Below are 14176 nucleotides of genomic sequence, written 5' to 3'. Positions count from 1 at the left end.
GTTGCAAATGATGTTGGGGGGTTGGTTGCAAAGATGCAGAGGGTGTTGGCCATGGTAAATATTTTATGATAGTGGCATGGCCATGGGGAAAAGTTGTAAGGTAATGGGAGCCATGGCAGGGGCCGTGACTGTGTGTGGTGGGAAGGGGAGAAAATGCTGTCCCTGTTGCACCTGGCAGATGTGGCTCCTGGTCTTCAAGGCAAGGCTCGCCCTGAAGGGGTGATGTAGGACATGGCTGCTTGGGGTGGTGTGGTGCTGGCCCCACTGTGACCATGCCTGGTGTCTCCTGCAGCTGGCTCGGCATTTCTCAACCCCGAGGGGGACTCAGGGACGGAGGCGGACACTGATCCCCAGCTGACTTTCTACACGGACCCCTCACGGAGCCGGAGGCGCAGCCGAGGTGGGTGCAGGTGCAGAGGCAAGTGGCGAGCCGTGGCCCTTATTGCCTTGTTTGCCATCACCTCTCTGGATTTGCAGACTTTCCATTGGCAAAAGATGGAAACCCTGGTGTGATCCAGGCTGCCGTGGGTAGGTGCCGATCCCTGCTCATACAGCAGGCTGTCGCTGCTCTCCGGTGGAGTTTCTCAGCAGAGGATAAAATATATTCTGATTTTTGCTGGAGGCTTCTGCTGGGCTTTGGTGTGTATTAATGAGTAACATGCTTCAAAGGCTGGCCCGTGAGCTCCTGTACTGCTGCGTGGCACAGCGGTGCTGCAGGTTCGCTCCGGCACTGGGCACGTACAAGCTGTATGTCCAATGGAGGATGGAGACAGGCTTGGTCTTGCCCTGCACCATCCCATTGGGAGGTTTCCTGCCCTGGGGAGGGCAGTTTCTGTCTGTTTTCCCTCCTTCTCTGTACGGTGCCTTGTTTTTCTGGGAGCTGTGGGCCTGGGAGCCATCTCCTTCACCCCCAGCGCCCATGCTTGGTGCTGGGAGGCCAGTTCAGGCTTTGTCTCCACAGGGAATAGCTCAGCCCCCAGCCAGCTTTTTCTGCTCAGCTTCTTCAGCTGAGAGATGAAAAGTCAAAGACCTGTGTGCCTTGAGCAGTTAGGGCTCTCTGGCTCTTTTTCAAAGGAATCCGAGAGGCTGTTGTCATGGCAAAATTAACCCAAGAGAAGTGCCGAGAAGAAGGAGGGGGAAAAAAAGGATACTGCATTTACCTTTCTTCTCCTCAATATCTCTTCTCTGCTTTAAAGTCCTGCTGCTGCAAATGTCTCAGTGTGCGGCGTTGCAGGGGTGTGGGAGAGCCTGGGCTGCGGGGTCTTGGGGAGACCCCAGCCACAGCAGGCAGCATAAAGAGGCTGCCACAGCAAAGGCTGCTTCATGCTCTTGAAAATCCAAAGTGACTCTGGTTGTATTGACACTGGATTTCCAGGGGGCTGGGCAGGGTCTCTGCACCCTGAGAACCTCTGGATGCACCCCAAGACCTTCCTGGGTCCTGTGGGTCTCAGGTTTGACTGTGCTTTTTTCTTTTGCAGTGGGCTCCCCCCGGAGCCCTGTGAACAAGACCACACTGACCCTCATCAGCGTGACGAGCTGTGTCATCAGCCTGGTGTGCTCCTCCCACATGAGCTGCCCCCTTGTTGTCAAGATCACCCTCCACGTCCCTGAGCACCTCATTGCTGATGGTGAGTGCCCCGCAGTCCTACCCAACCCCCCTGCCCGACTCTGCGAGCTGTAATGGAGGGGAGGAGGGAATGATGGAGAGGACAGATGCAGGATAGGTGCAGAACAGAGGGGACAGGCATGGGATGGAGGGTACCAAGTGTGGGACAGAGGGGATGGGCACAGGATGGAGGGGATGGGCGCAGGACAGAGGGGACAGACACTGGACAGAAATGGCTGTTGTGGGACAGAGGGCACTGTCTCTCAATGGAGGGGATGGGCAGGGGATGGAGGAGTCCATCATGGGATGGAGGGATCTATTATGGGATGCAGGGGACCATCGTGGGATGGAGGGGACAGCAGTGGGTTGCCGCCTCTGACTCCCCTCTTGGCGGCAGGGAGCCGGTTCATCCTGCTGGAGGGGAGCCAGCTGGATGCCAGCGACTGGCTGAACCCGGCACAGGTCGTCCTCTTCTCCCAGCAAAATTCCAGTGGGCCCTGGGCCCTGGACCTCTGTGCCCGGCGCCTTCTCGACCCTTGCGAGCACCAGTGCGACCCTGAGACTGGTAGGTGGTCAGGTGGTTGGGGTGGGTTTGGGAGCTCACCTCTGCCATGGTGGGAAGATGCTTTCTTGCCTTGCTCCACGTGCAAGAATGGAGCTGCTGGGTGCCCCAGGTGGCTGCAGGCTGGGTTTGGCAGGGACTGCATGTGGAAAGCCTTGTCCTCCCATGTCCCTCATGTCCCCGCCTCTCTCCGTAGGTGAGTGTCTCTGCTATGAAGGTTACATGAAGGACCCTGTGCATAAGCACCTCTGCATCCGGAACGAGTGGGGAACGAACCAGGGGTGAGTGCGCCTGCTGCAGCATGCTCAGGCTTGGACCATGCCCACATGAGCTGCTGGGCTTCAACAGCAGCATAGTAGGGCTGTGGCAAATCCTCTTGGGTGAAAGCATTAGAGGCATCTCAGTGAATCATAAGGTCAGTGCATGGCTGGGCTCTGCAGCAGGTGTGCGGGAGACGAGGATTTCTATTCTTCGAAATAATCAGAGATGATGTCGAAGAGGCCATCATTAGGTTTCAGAGTGAACACCCTCTTGAGGAGATTGAGGCTGCTTCTCTTCCCCTTGTGGGCACTCTCCTTGGCATCCTGTGCTTTGTGGGGCTTTCATTTTGACTGTGCAAGGCATTGGAGGGGGGGCTGTGGCTGGGCTGCGGTCCCTGGTGGAGGAGGGAGGCTGAGGGATGGGGACGCCCCATTGAAAATTGGGCAAATTAGATGCTTCAATGCCATGGTCTGAGGGAACAGAGCAGTTGCCGTCTGCTCCACAGCTTTACACCCCTGGAAGTGCAAAGGGAATTTTTTCTGATGTTTTGGCAGCAATTTGGTGGGGGAACCCAAATGTTCCCATCTCTGTGACCCTCGGGGGATGCTCCATCTGGTCCTTAACACTCATGGGTCTCTGATGTGCAGATGGGGACTTCCAGGGACGGCTGGAGGTAGTGTGCAGAAAGCCAAGACACCCCCAGAACCAGAGGCCCCACGTGCACTGGTGCTTCCAACCCCCTTTTCCCCTTTTTCCTCCCCTTGTCTTGTTGTGCTGCAGCTGGGTCTGTGGCAGTGGCGGCCCCGCACGTGGCAGGATGCCCTCTCTGAAGTCATTAGTCTTCACAGCGGGAAGAGAAAATAATCAAAGTCTGGGCTTGGCGGCACCCCCGCCGTGCCACTGCGCCAGAGGATAGAAGCTGCGGGGGGGCTGCCCGCGCCAGCCAGCCCCGGCTGCGTCCCTTTGAACTGGGGCCTGGGGAGAGCACCGCTGCTCTGCCTCCAATCCCCGCTCTGTTTTTTTTTCATTTTAAAAGCAATTTAGCAATTAAACCCAATGTGGAGCACTGGCCGTGGGAGACGAGGGTGGCTGTTGTTGTAGGTGCCCTGAGCCAGGCTGGGGACAGGGCAATGCTCATGACACAGGTGACCCTGTGCTGGGGATGTGCTCAGTGGCGTGGTCAGGGTCCCCAAACCACCACAAGGTACCACGGGAAAAATACAGGCAGAAATACAGCTCCTTGCCCTGTTCATCCCCCGGGGACAAGTGTCTGACAGGGATGTCCCCAGCTCCTCTGTGCCCATCTAATAAGAGTGATGGGGACTGGTTCATGGGATGGTCGTTCCCCTGGCCAGGGACTTCTTGTTTTGGGGTATGCTGGGTTTAGGGGTGTCTCACAGGGGGTTGGAAAGAGCCCACCGCCACCCACAACCACCCATGGCTTTGGTGCCAGCCAGTGTCTTGGTCAGAGCTACCAGCAGTGTGCTGGACCCACCACCTTGTAAAAAGCAAGAGGGTAAATTACTTTGTCCTTTGAGGCAGGTAGTAAAAATGGATAAGCACAGGTGGAGAAACATTTGCTTCCTTCCCCTCTGCTTTTCTGTCGCTCCTGGGCATGGGACTGCAGCTTCACACTTTACATCCCATGCACATTGCTCTTCTCCAGCTTCTTCCCAATCTAGCTGCTCCGTTGTCTAAAGGGAGAGGGGAGAAAAAGCTGCTTTACGGGCAAATTGGGAAAAAATATGAATGGTAACAAGCAGGAGAGAAGCCAAGGGCAGGAAGGATAAATCCACTCCTGTAGCCCTCTGGACCTGTTCACAGCTCCTGACCCAGCTTTAGTCTCAGCAACGCCAACCTGAAAGGTGCTCAGGCCCTGCTTCATTCCTCTGGGGCATCTGGGGCTGATTTTCAGGCTCAGCTCCATCCTGCTGTCCCCATGGGAGCTTTCTCCATGCTTATGCTTGAAATTCTGCCTTTCCTCCTGCAGCGGGGTTTATACCTGGCCAGGACACATGTTGTCTTGGGTCTCTTCTTATATACCAAATTTGGCTATGATGAGTCACACACAGTGTTTCCAGCATAGTCTTCAGTTTGGGGCAGAGAAACCTAGCAGATCTGTTTTTCACCAAGGTGCCACACAACCCTAGACTGTGGCAGGGCTGCCAAAGTCCTTCTGCCCTCCTCTGGGCTCTCGACGCTGCAGTGTTGGGGCTTTTTCAGTGCCACCCTTTGAGAGCTCCTCTCCCAAGCTGTTTGAAACTGGGGTAATTTTGTATTTCTTCCCTGAACATGTCAGAATTTTCTTTCAAAAAATGCAGCAGCTGAAACCACGCTTAACTCAACCATCCCTGCCTGCAGCTTCCACTATTTATAGGGGCTCTTGAAAGCGCGTCCACACTAATCATCGTGATGCTGGGGCCAGCTTGATGTTTAATGAGGATTTTTTTTCTGTGCCGAGATCTGTTCCTGATGTCCAGGTGCTGCTTGGTGCAGCTCTGTCTGCAAGGGCTTGTGTTGGTGGAGGTCTTTTCTACCTGTCCAAGGTGTCTTCTGTGAACTGTTGGCCTCCACAGGGTCATTCCACTCTCTTTGGTCCAGCAGAACCATCTTGTCAGAGCCCATTTAACTGAATAACTTGTGACTTTAACCTGGTATTTATGTTTTTTGGGGTGGAGGTTGAGCTGCCAGGCCACGCTGTCTTTCATTACGCTCACCAGCTCACTCCCAGCTCTAGCGACAAGGTTGCCCATAGGCTCATCTGAAATGAGATGTCTGCAAATCCTCTACTCTCTCCCGTTGTCCCAAGGTGAGATCAACCGTGTGCCTGAATCATTTCTGACTGTTGTTTGTCTAATATGCTCCTAACCCCTCCAATATTGGAGCAATGTGGGTAGGACAAGCCAGGCGGCAGGTCAGTCCCCAGAGAAGCCATGTCGCCTCTTAGCAGCAGGGAGGTCAGCAAAGCAGGACCTGGGGGCTCTGCCAAATTCCTTGGCGTGCTTGGGAGCGACGTGGTCTGGCTATGACATCTTTTGTTTACCTAGGGTGGCATTTTTATCTGAAAACTCATTTCAACCCTGTGGTTTAGATAGGTTTGGTGCTGTTTTGTTTTTATTTACAGTGATTCTGGGTTGACTCGGTGTCTGTTCAGCATCTAATTTTGCTCATGAAGGCGAGCTCATCTTTGAACTTTATTGGCGATGGCAGCGAGGCTTTGCGTGTTGTCTGTATCTTGGGTACCACGCTGAGATCCATGCTGCTGCGGTACACCCTTTACCCAATGCATCCGGTCCCTAAATCTTCATCAGTTTTTCAAAAATCAGATCTTTTTGATCATGGGTAGCAGATACATTTGATCAGCTGCTTTTTTTCTGCTGCTCTTCAGCTGTTTTAAACAAAACTGGCTGGTGCTGTTTGTGTGTTCACAGTCTGTCTTCCTACTTTGATATGCATTGTTAATTAGCTGCTTTTCGGCTTTTACTCTAACATTTCCCAGGTAGGATTTTGTTTCCAGCAATCCAATCAACCCTGCCTCGTCTTTGCTCATCAAACCAAATTCCTGTGGTTACTTCGTGGTATGACTCGACCAAAAGTCAAATCATCTCATTCTGCCTTTAGTTAATAAACTGTAACCAGCCCCCATTTGTACTTCTTCATCTCAGCCCTTAGATCTGTTATGCGATGGCCCGTGGCTTTCCCATCCCCGCGTGCTGTTTTTGCCTGGGTGCCCTTTTCAGACACCCCAATGAGATTTAAGGCTGTCTGCATTTAAGGGGTCTTTATCAACGTGCCCTTTCAACTTGTAATGGGCTTCACCCTGGCATGGGGAGCTTTTAGGCCAGCTTAAGGCAATTTGGCGAATGCGTCTGGCCGGGTGCTCTCTCCTCTTCTAGCAGTTGGCACGCGGGGGCCACCCCAGCCCTGGCTGTGCACCTGCTCTTCCCGTCCCATCCCCACCCACCATCCATTCCCCAACCCACAGAGGAGCCCGGTACATGCTGAAGTGACGAGGACAGCACTTTTCTTGCCTAAAGTCTTTTATTTCTCTTTTTCTCTTTTTCCCCCACCCCGTTTTCTATCTTTTTTTTTTCCCCTCTGCCTCTCTTCAACCCCTGCTGTGTGCCTCGGCTTTGCGAGCTTGAAGGACGGCCAGATAAAAAGCTCCTCTTTCTTTCAGATCCTTTCACCAAACCACCCATCCGCCTCCTCCTCCCGCCCTATTCTCCTCGCAGATTTACGGGCAGCCCAGGGAGAAAGTGCCTGCATTAGCATTTTTAATAAAGAGCTGCTTGGAAGGGATGGCAGGGGGTGGGGAGGTGGGAAGGGGAGAGGCATTGGCAGCTGAAGCCCGAGCAAAGCCATTGCAAAGTAAAGCGAAGTCGGGGAGGAGCCGGGATGGGCACCGCTGGCAGGAGAAGTTGGCAGCCTGGTGTTCGTGTCACATCTGTCCTCTGCACGCCCCCCATCAGGGTGGTGTTGGGTCTTCATGGGTTCCCACTTTGGGCATCATGGGGAGTGGGTCCTGGGACTGTGGGGTTGCTTCTGGTCCATTCACTTTGTGCTTGAGCTCCTGAGCCACCAATGAAGGGATGTGGTGAGTGCCTTGTCTGCACCACTTGCTCCCAGCACGCACTTGGAGCTGATGCTTTGATGCTGTTACGGGGTTCAGCATGACTGTCCTCATGCCGCTCACTGGGTGGAAACCCCAAGGAGCATAGGGGGTCAGGGAACCAGAGGTGAAGTCACCTATTTCAGTGCATAACAGCTGACCACCTTCTTCTCCAGTGGCACTTCAGCCACGCTCACATGCAGCGACTTCTCAGTGCCCTCTGCAAAGCCCCTCTCCTGCAGCCCCTCCAACCTCCCTGCCAGCTTCCCTCAAGCAGCTACTCTGGGTTAGCTCATCGTGGCCGCATCCTGTGGGCACTGGCCTTTGAGTCTTCATCCCACCCATCCTGTCTAGAAGAGCTTTTCAGGGAGCAAGGGCTGGCAGGATCGCAGTTCTCAATGCTGGAAGTCAGTCTGGCTTTGTCCCCTTTGGGCTGCGAATTAAGCGTGGCTGGGGTCCTGTTGTGATGGGTCAGAGCATCACCAGCAGCACCAGATCCGGAGGGCTTAGCTAGTATTTTGGGACATTCCACTCAAGCCCAGATCTGGAGCGAAATGTAGCTGATGATCCAGCTGGAAAAAGCAAAGAGACCTGAAGATCATCCTGGGGATGCACTGGCAGCACTTCGGCTATCAGAACTTGATGACTGCGTGTGGGGAGTTTACTGGTTCTCAGCTGCCCTGGTAATCCCCTGTTTTGTTGTTTCAAATGCCTACCTGAGTGCCAAGGCTTGCAGGGAGCTGAGAGCTGTCATTTCTGGCCCATTTAATCCAGCCTGATCAGGCGCAGGGCTGCTTCTGATCTGTCCCGCTTTCCTTTGTGAGCTGTGAAGACCATGCAACCGAAATACCTGCCAAGAGCAACAAAAACCAGAAGCAGCAAGGTGCCTCCAGTGATCACAGACAGTGGGGAGGGAGACAGCTGTGGAGACATGCACTTGTGTGCACAGGAGAGAAAGGAGGGGGCGAAACAGTGGCAGAGGCACAGGGGGCAAAAGGAGGTGATAGAGGAGGTGAGGTGAAGGAGGAGATCTTGCCTTGTCCTCTGCAGCAGAAGGCACAAGTCAGCAAGGGTGCATGGGTGGAAATGTCAACACAGAGCTCCTGGAGAGCTTCCTCAGAGATGAGGATGGATAAGTGCCTCTTGTTGAGCTGGAGGTCTTGTATGGAGACCATCCCAGGGCTTCCCCACAGAAGGTACCACGCCTTTGCAGACTCAATGGTGCTGGCAGCATCGGTTGTCCTTTGCCACATAGGCACATAGCTAAAGGCTGAACCTTTCTTTTAACAGGCCTCTTTTGACCCCAAGTAGAGGCAAAGTAAGGCAGGCTGGGGAGATGCCACATGGTCCCTTCCTGGAGCATGGAAACCTCTTCCCCAGCTCAAAGTCATCATCACGCAAATTTTAGCCAGGGTTGGAAATTGCACCCTGGGTGACTGCAACCTGGCCTGGGTGCTGATTTCCATCTTGCAGGCAGGTCCAAGTCCACTGGCTGTGTGTCCCAGACGTGTCGGCATCCATGGGCTGTCAGATGTGCTGGCTGGCAGAGGTCCGGCAGCCACCGTGCCTCCACAGCACCTGCCCTGGGGCTGAGCTCCGCTGCAAGCCAAGAGCGGCTCTTCACAACCGTTTTTCCACCCAAGTTGATGAGGAACAATACCTTGCCTCTGCTTTTGTTCCTTGCCCGGCATGCCCCCGAGAAGCAAGAATAAAACCCATCTGCAGGAGCGCTGGAAGGCGGCAGCGTGAAGCATTCAAGGCATCGGTGAGATGCAAGGGGCACATCGCTTTCCGGCTGAAGCTGACCTCATTCAGGGCAATCCGATCTGCGGGCTGAATGTAATCCCCCGCTCCCAGCCGACCGGACGGGAAAGTGGCATTGTATCCCAGTGAGGAAATGAGACAGAGCGCTGTAATCCTGCAATCAGGATTTTTTTTTTTTTTTTTTTTGTCCTTGCTGAAATAACTTCAGATTAGAAATTAAAGTGCTTGTGCAGGAGAGCCGTAATTGCCTCTGGAGAAAATCCCCAGGCTTGTCGGCAGCACCCTATGTTCTTACTCTGAATTTTAACAGCAGCGATGTGACAGGATGGAAAATCTCTTTCTTTCGACAGCTCTGAGCTCTTGCAAAGGGGATTTGGAGCTTTAGGGTTTGGGAGCAAGGTTCGTGTTGCCTGACTCAAAGCCCACCATGGTCAGGTTTCTGTGCCTCCTCTTGCTCTGCCTTTTCAGCCTCGCTCTGCAAGTGATGCTCTGCCAGAGGGGCCGTGCTGCAGGGGATGCACAGCCCGAGGTGTCGTGGCCACGGGCGTCCCCCTGAAGGCCACCAGCCACCAAGTTGCCCTGTGCTATCTAGGGCTGCAGGGATGAAGGAGATGGGGGGCCATCAGCTCTCCAGCCTCCCACTTGGCTCCAAACTTCCCATTTGTCTTCCAGAGCCCTTTGCAAAGTCCTGTGGGGGCTGAGGCTTCCTCAGTTCCCCTCCTGAAACAATGAAGCCCAAGGGGAATAAGGCAGGTGGTGAAGCTGTGGCCCTGGACCTGATGTGCTCCCTTGCAAAAGCCTTGCAGAGGGCCCAGCTGCTTTTGGGTTTTTTTTTTTTGCAGTTCAATGGCTGTGAAGCAAATCCCTAAAATGGGAGCTGGGTGTGTGATACCCCAGCATGCAGAAGTGTGAGGCTTATGGACGCTGGGCAGGTGGGGGAGGAGCAGGAGCGTGCTGCACCCAAAATGAAGGATGTGATATGCCACCAACCTGTTGGCAGGTTGGGGCTGGGGTGAGGAGCTGATGTTGTAGGAACCCCCAAAATTAAGATCTAAGATTAAGATGTGGGGCTTGTCCTGGCTTAGTTTGAGCTGGCTTATCCCAGAACCCTTCTGCACATGACCTGGGGGCTAAGCGGGGAAGCATTTCAGGCTGCGAGGGGTGGGGGGGGCTTGATGCTCATGTGATGCTCCTGGGTTTCTCTTCCAGGCCTTGGCCGTACACCATCTTCCAGCGTGGCTTCGACTTGGTGCTGGGCGAGCAGCCATCTGACAAGATTTTTCGGTAAGCAGTAAAGGCAACCTGGTCAGCACATTTTGGGGCTCAAAAATACGACTCGGGGCATAGGGGCAGGCTGGTCCCCCAGCTGGCAGGGCTGAGCATGGCTGTCCTGTGCCACCTCCTGGGGACATGCAAGCATGGCTGGGAAGGTCCTACCACAGTTGCCATGTGGGCTGCTGGATGCCCAGCAGCCAGTTCCTCCTCTCCATCCATGATGAGAGTGAAGTTTAGGCTCTGAAGGAGGATTTCTACCAAAAAGAGTCTGTTGGTTTTTTTTTAAATTTACATGTGCTTTTTTGGGGTCATTTGGGTGCATATGGAAGAGCCACCCCACTTTACCCTGCCCATCTGCCTTTGCTTGGGCTGGCATCCCTGCAGGGCAGGGGGGAGGTTCAAGGGCTTGGTATTGGGCAGAGGCAGCCCTCTGGGCTCAGTGTTTCCCTCCGTGCCAGCCTTTGCTGCTCTCCCTGACAGGTTCACCTACACCCTGGGGGAAGGCATGTGGCTGCCGCTAAGCAAGAGCTTTGTCATCCCGCCGGCCGAGCTTGCCATCAACCCCTCGGCCAAGTGCAAGACTGATATGACAGTGATGGAGGACGCAGTGGAAGTCAGGTAGGTGTGATGGTGGGGCTAGGGCATTTAGGAGGCGTTTCAGCAAATAAACTGGTGGTGCATCCCTGGAGTGAGAGGACCAACACAAAGCATGTAGAGGTTGATTAGAGCTGGGACCCCCACCCCACATTTTGCAGGTGGAGATTAGTATGTCCATTAACCTGCCCCTCTTTGGTGCCTGCAAAGTGGAGCCTTTAGAGGTAGCTCTTATCATCTCAGTAGCTCCTGCATCCCTCTAAAAGCTTGGCTGCCGTTCAGTTCGCTGTCAGCCCGAGGGAAACCTGAGCTCTGGAAACACCCACGCAGCAGCTATGGTCGTGCACATGTTCGCAATGCCTCATCGGAGCAGTGACACACCTCCTCCTCCTCCTCACAGGGAAGAGCTGATGACCTCCTCCTCCTTCGACAGCCTGGAGGTCCTCCTTGACTCCTTTGGCCCTGTCCGCGACTGCTCCCGGGACAACGGGGGCTGCAGCAAGAACTTCCGCTGCATCTCAGACCGCAAGCTGGACTCGACGGGCTGCGTGGTGCGTGGGCCCCCGGGAACCTGCAAATCTCCTTCGGTGTGAGCAAGGAGGGGGAGGGTGGAAGGGGAAGGGATGCATCCTTCCTCCCTTTCCATTGCCTCGGGATAGATATTTTGGGGTTAGTTTTGCAGTGGGAAGAGATGTTTTGGGGCTGGCATCTCCGCCATCCCTGCCCTTGCTGCATGCATGCATGAGGGAGCGAGAGCCTATCTGCTTCCTGGCTCTCCAGGAGGTCCCACATTGCTCATGAGTGTCCCTTGGCACCACTGCAGCTGCTTTGCTGTGCAGGGGAAGTGCGTGCCCTGAAATGGAGGGGGTTGTGGGGCTGAGGCATCCTGCTGTGATGCCACCAGCGCTGGAAATCGGAGTGGGAAGGCTGTGAGGGTGGGGCAGGCAGCGGGTTTGGAAAGGTAGCATTGCTTTGGCAGTCACTGGAGCTGGGTGCTGGTAAGCAGGGCCGATGCCAGCATATTACCTCGTTGGGGGGGTGGCTTGGGGGGGCTGTACTTCCCAGGGCTGCAAGGAGGCTTCGGTGCAGGAGGAATATGTGCAGCCGTGGGCGGTGTTGCCGCCATCTGTCCACAGCCCCCGAGCATCGCTCAGGCTGCGATTTCCAATGGAGAGCAGCGCTGGAGCCCTCCTCTCTGCCTCAGCCCCGGGGCCAGATTTCTTCCTCGGGAGCTTCACCTCTCGCTTCCCCCACCCCTGCCAGTGCCCGACAGGACTGAGCCCCATGAAGGACGGCACAGGTTGCTACGACCGTCACGTCGGTGTGGACTGCTCTGATGGTTTCAACGGTGGCTGTGAGCAGCTGTGCCTGCAGCAGATGGTCCCCCTGCCTGAGGAGCCCCTGTTCTACAACATCCTCATGTTCTGCGGGTGAGTGACCCACCACCGCCGCGGCCAGGGGGACACCCCCGAGGTGCTGCTGTACCCTGTCACTTCCACCCCGAGCTTGTAGGGTTGGGAGGGAGGGTCTCCTCTGCTCCCAGTGTCCCTGAAGGGATGGTCTGGTGGCCCCGGTCCCCACCGGTGGGGGCTGCAGCTGATGGTGGACCCCCTGCTGGCTTCCCAGATGCATCGAGGACTACAAGCTGGGCACGGACGGGCGGTCATGCCAGCTCATCTCAGAGTCGTGCCCCGAGGTGGGGGACTGCGGTGAGCCCCGTGAGCTGCCCATGAACCAGACACTCTTTGGGGAGATCTTCTATGGCTACAACAACCACTCCAAGGAGGTGGCCACGGGGCAGGTGCTCAAAGGGACGTTCAGGTGAGTTGGGGATGTGGGGAGGTGACCCAGGGTCAGATCTTGCCATCCTCTCCAAGAAGAAGGCATGGGAAGCAGCCTGGAGCTGAACCTTAGCAGACTGCCTGGTCCATCTGTGTCTGGCCAAGCTTTTCAGGAGATGGAGTGGCTAGAGGGTGCACCTGAAGCTTTCCCTCGAGAGTAGACATCTTTGTAACTTGTTCCCAAAGGAAAGGCTTGGTGCTGGGTGGCTTTTGGGATGGGTCACTGCTTTGTGGGGATGATCTCAGGCAGTTCCCCTGTCCTCCAGCCCTGCCCTCCTCTCTGCAATTAACTTCCAGGCAGAACAACTTTGCCCGGGGCCTGGAGCAGCAGCTGCCGGATGGGCTGGTGGTGGCCACAGTGCCCCTAGAGAACCAGTGCCAAGAGGAGCTCTCCGACCCCACGCCTGACCCTGAGTTCCTCACCGGTGAGTGAGTCTGGCCAGACCCACGCCTCTCCCAGTGGGGTAGCTGCCGGCGTGCCCAACTTCGGCATCTAACCCTCCCAGGGGATATATCTACTGTGGGATATATCTAGTCTGGCTTTAGCATCCTGCACTCACCTGCAGCAGCAGCAGTGGTAAAAGGAAAGCATTAAAAATAAAAGAGAGGGACAGGCTGTAAATTAATTGTGTGGTGTAAAAGCTCAAGTGTCCATTGGATATTTAGGGTATTTGCAAAACGGATTTTTTTTTTTTTATTCAAGGCAAAATAGTTTTCCGAATAGCTTTCATTTGACTTCCAAACCAGAAACCCTTTGCTGGTGTAACGAAGCATTCAAAACCTGCTGCAACCAAACCAAAATGCTTTGGTTTGTCTTGCCAGAGGGTCGTGGGCCATGAGCGATAGGGTTGTCATGGATTCCTAGACAACCTTTAAGGATATACCTTTCTTCCACGAAGTTGCCAGCACCCCTAAAAAGCCTTCGTTTCCTCGATGCTTGTTGCTAATGGCCGAGGACACCGGGCAGCTACTAAATGAGGGCTGTGGATAGTAAGGTGTTTTGGAAGATGTCTGCAGGGTGGTCTCATATGAGACCTTGTGCATTCATTTAATCTGGTAGAACTCCTAGGAAGGTTTTGGGGAACACCTGTGGGCTGCACCCAGGGTCCGGTGGGTGCTGGTTGTTCTGACAAGGTGCATGGCAGCATAGGTGTGCATGCAGGCAGATGCAGGCAGGGAGAAGGAGGCCAGCGGGTTAATCCTGCAGCTGTGGGGATGCTGAGCCCTGCCTGGAGGTGCTGGGGGACACCTGCCTCCCCGTGGGGCTCTGCTGCCCTTGCTGTGGTTACATGGATGTAAGGAAGGCACCGCCACTGCAGCCTTAGCATCACGGCAGGGTTGGTGCAACTGGGACTCGGCTGGCAATTACGCCAGGGAGGCAGAAGCCGGTAAATTACCCTATTCATTTCCCACTGCTCTGCTGGCTCTTTGTGGCTGATTAAGGGAAAAAAAAAAAAAAGAAAATAAGTAAAATCTTCCCGGCTTGTCAGCAAGCAGATCTGGATATTGCTGTGAATACACGAGAGGCAGAGCTGCTGAGTAAGGAAGGGCTGCTTTTGCATAAACACTTTGCAGGGAAGAGCAAAGCTTTGAAGCTGTTGGTAGCAGCCAGCACCGAAGGGAGAGGCACTGGAAGGCAAAGGATCTTATCCTTCTTCTCT

At 54.8% G+C, this 14176-nt stretch overlaps 1 protein-coding gene across 1 annotated transcript in view; it reads left to right on the top strand.

Annotated features, from left to right (window-relative positions):
- Positions 1 to 14176, top strand: part of ASTN1 (astrotactin 1) — a 35973-nt gene that overhangs the window by 5500 nt on the left and 16297 nt on the right. The window contains exons 4-13 of the mRNA XM_009642689.2: positions 293 to 400; positions 1479 to 1628; positions 2004 to 2171; positions 2365 to 2449; positions 10015 to 10089; positions 10561 to 10698; positions 11075 to 11225; positions 11938 to 12104; positions 12301 to 12495; positions 12813 to 12940. Coding sequence (XP_009640984.1) covers positions 293 to 400; positions 1479 to 1628; positions 2004 to 2171; positions 2365 to 2449; positions 10015 to 10089; positions 10561 to 10698; positions 11075 to 11225; positions 11938 to 12104; positions 12301 to 12495; positions 12813 to 12940 — 1365 coding nt within the window. The remainder of the gene's footprint in view (positions 1 to 292; positions 401 to 1478; positions 1629 to 2003; positions 2172 to 2364; positions 2450 to 10014; positions 10090 to 10560; positions 10699 to 11074; positions 11226 to 11937; positions 12105 to 12300; positions 12496 to 12812; positions 12941 to 14176) is intronic.

The sequence above is a fragment of the Egretta garzetta genome, unplaced genomic scaffold, assembly GCF_000687185.1.
Source record: "Egretta garzetta isolate BGI_Z169 unplaced genomic scaffold, ASM68718v1 scaffold187, whole genome shotgun sequence".
NCBI lineage: Eukaryota > Metazoa > Chordata > Aves > Pelecaniformes > Ardeidae > Egretta > Egretta garzetta.
The sequence above is the reverse complement of the archived record's forward strand: the minus strand, read 5'-3'. Positions and strand labels throughout refer to the sequence as shown.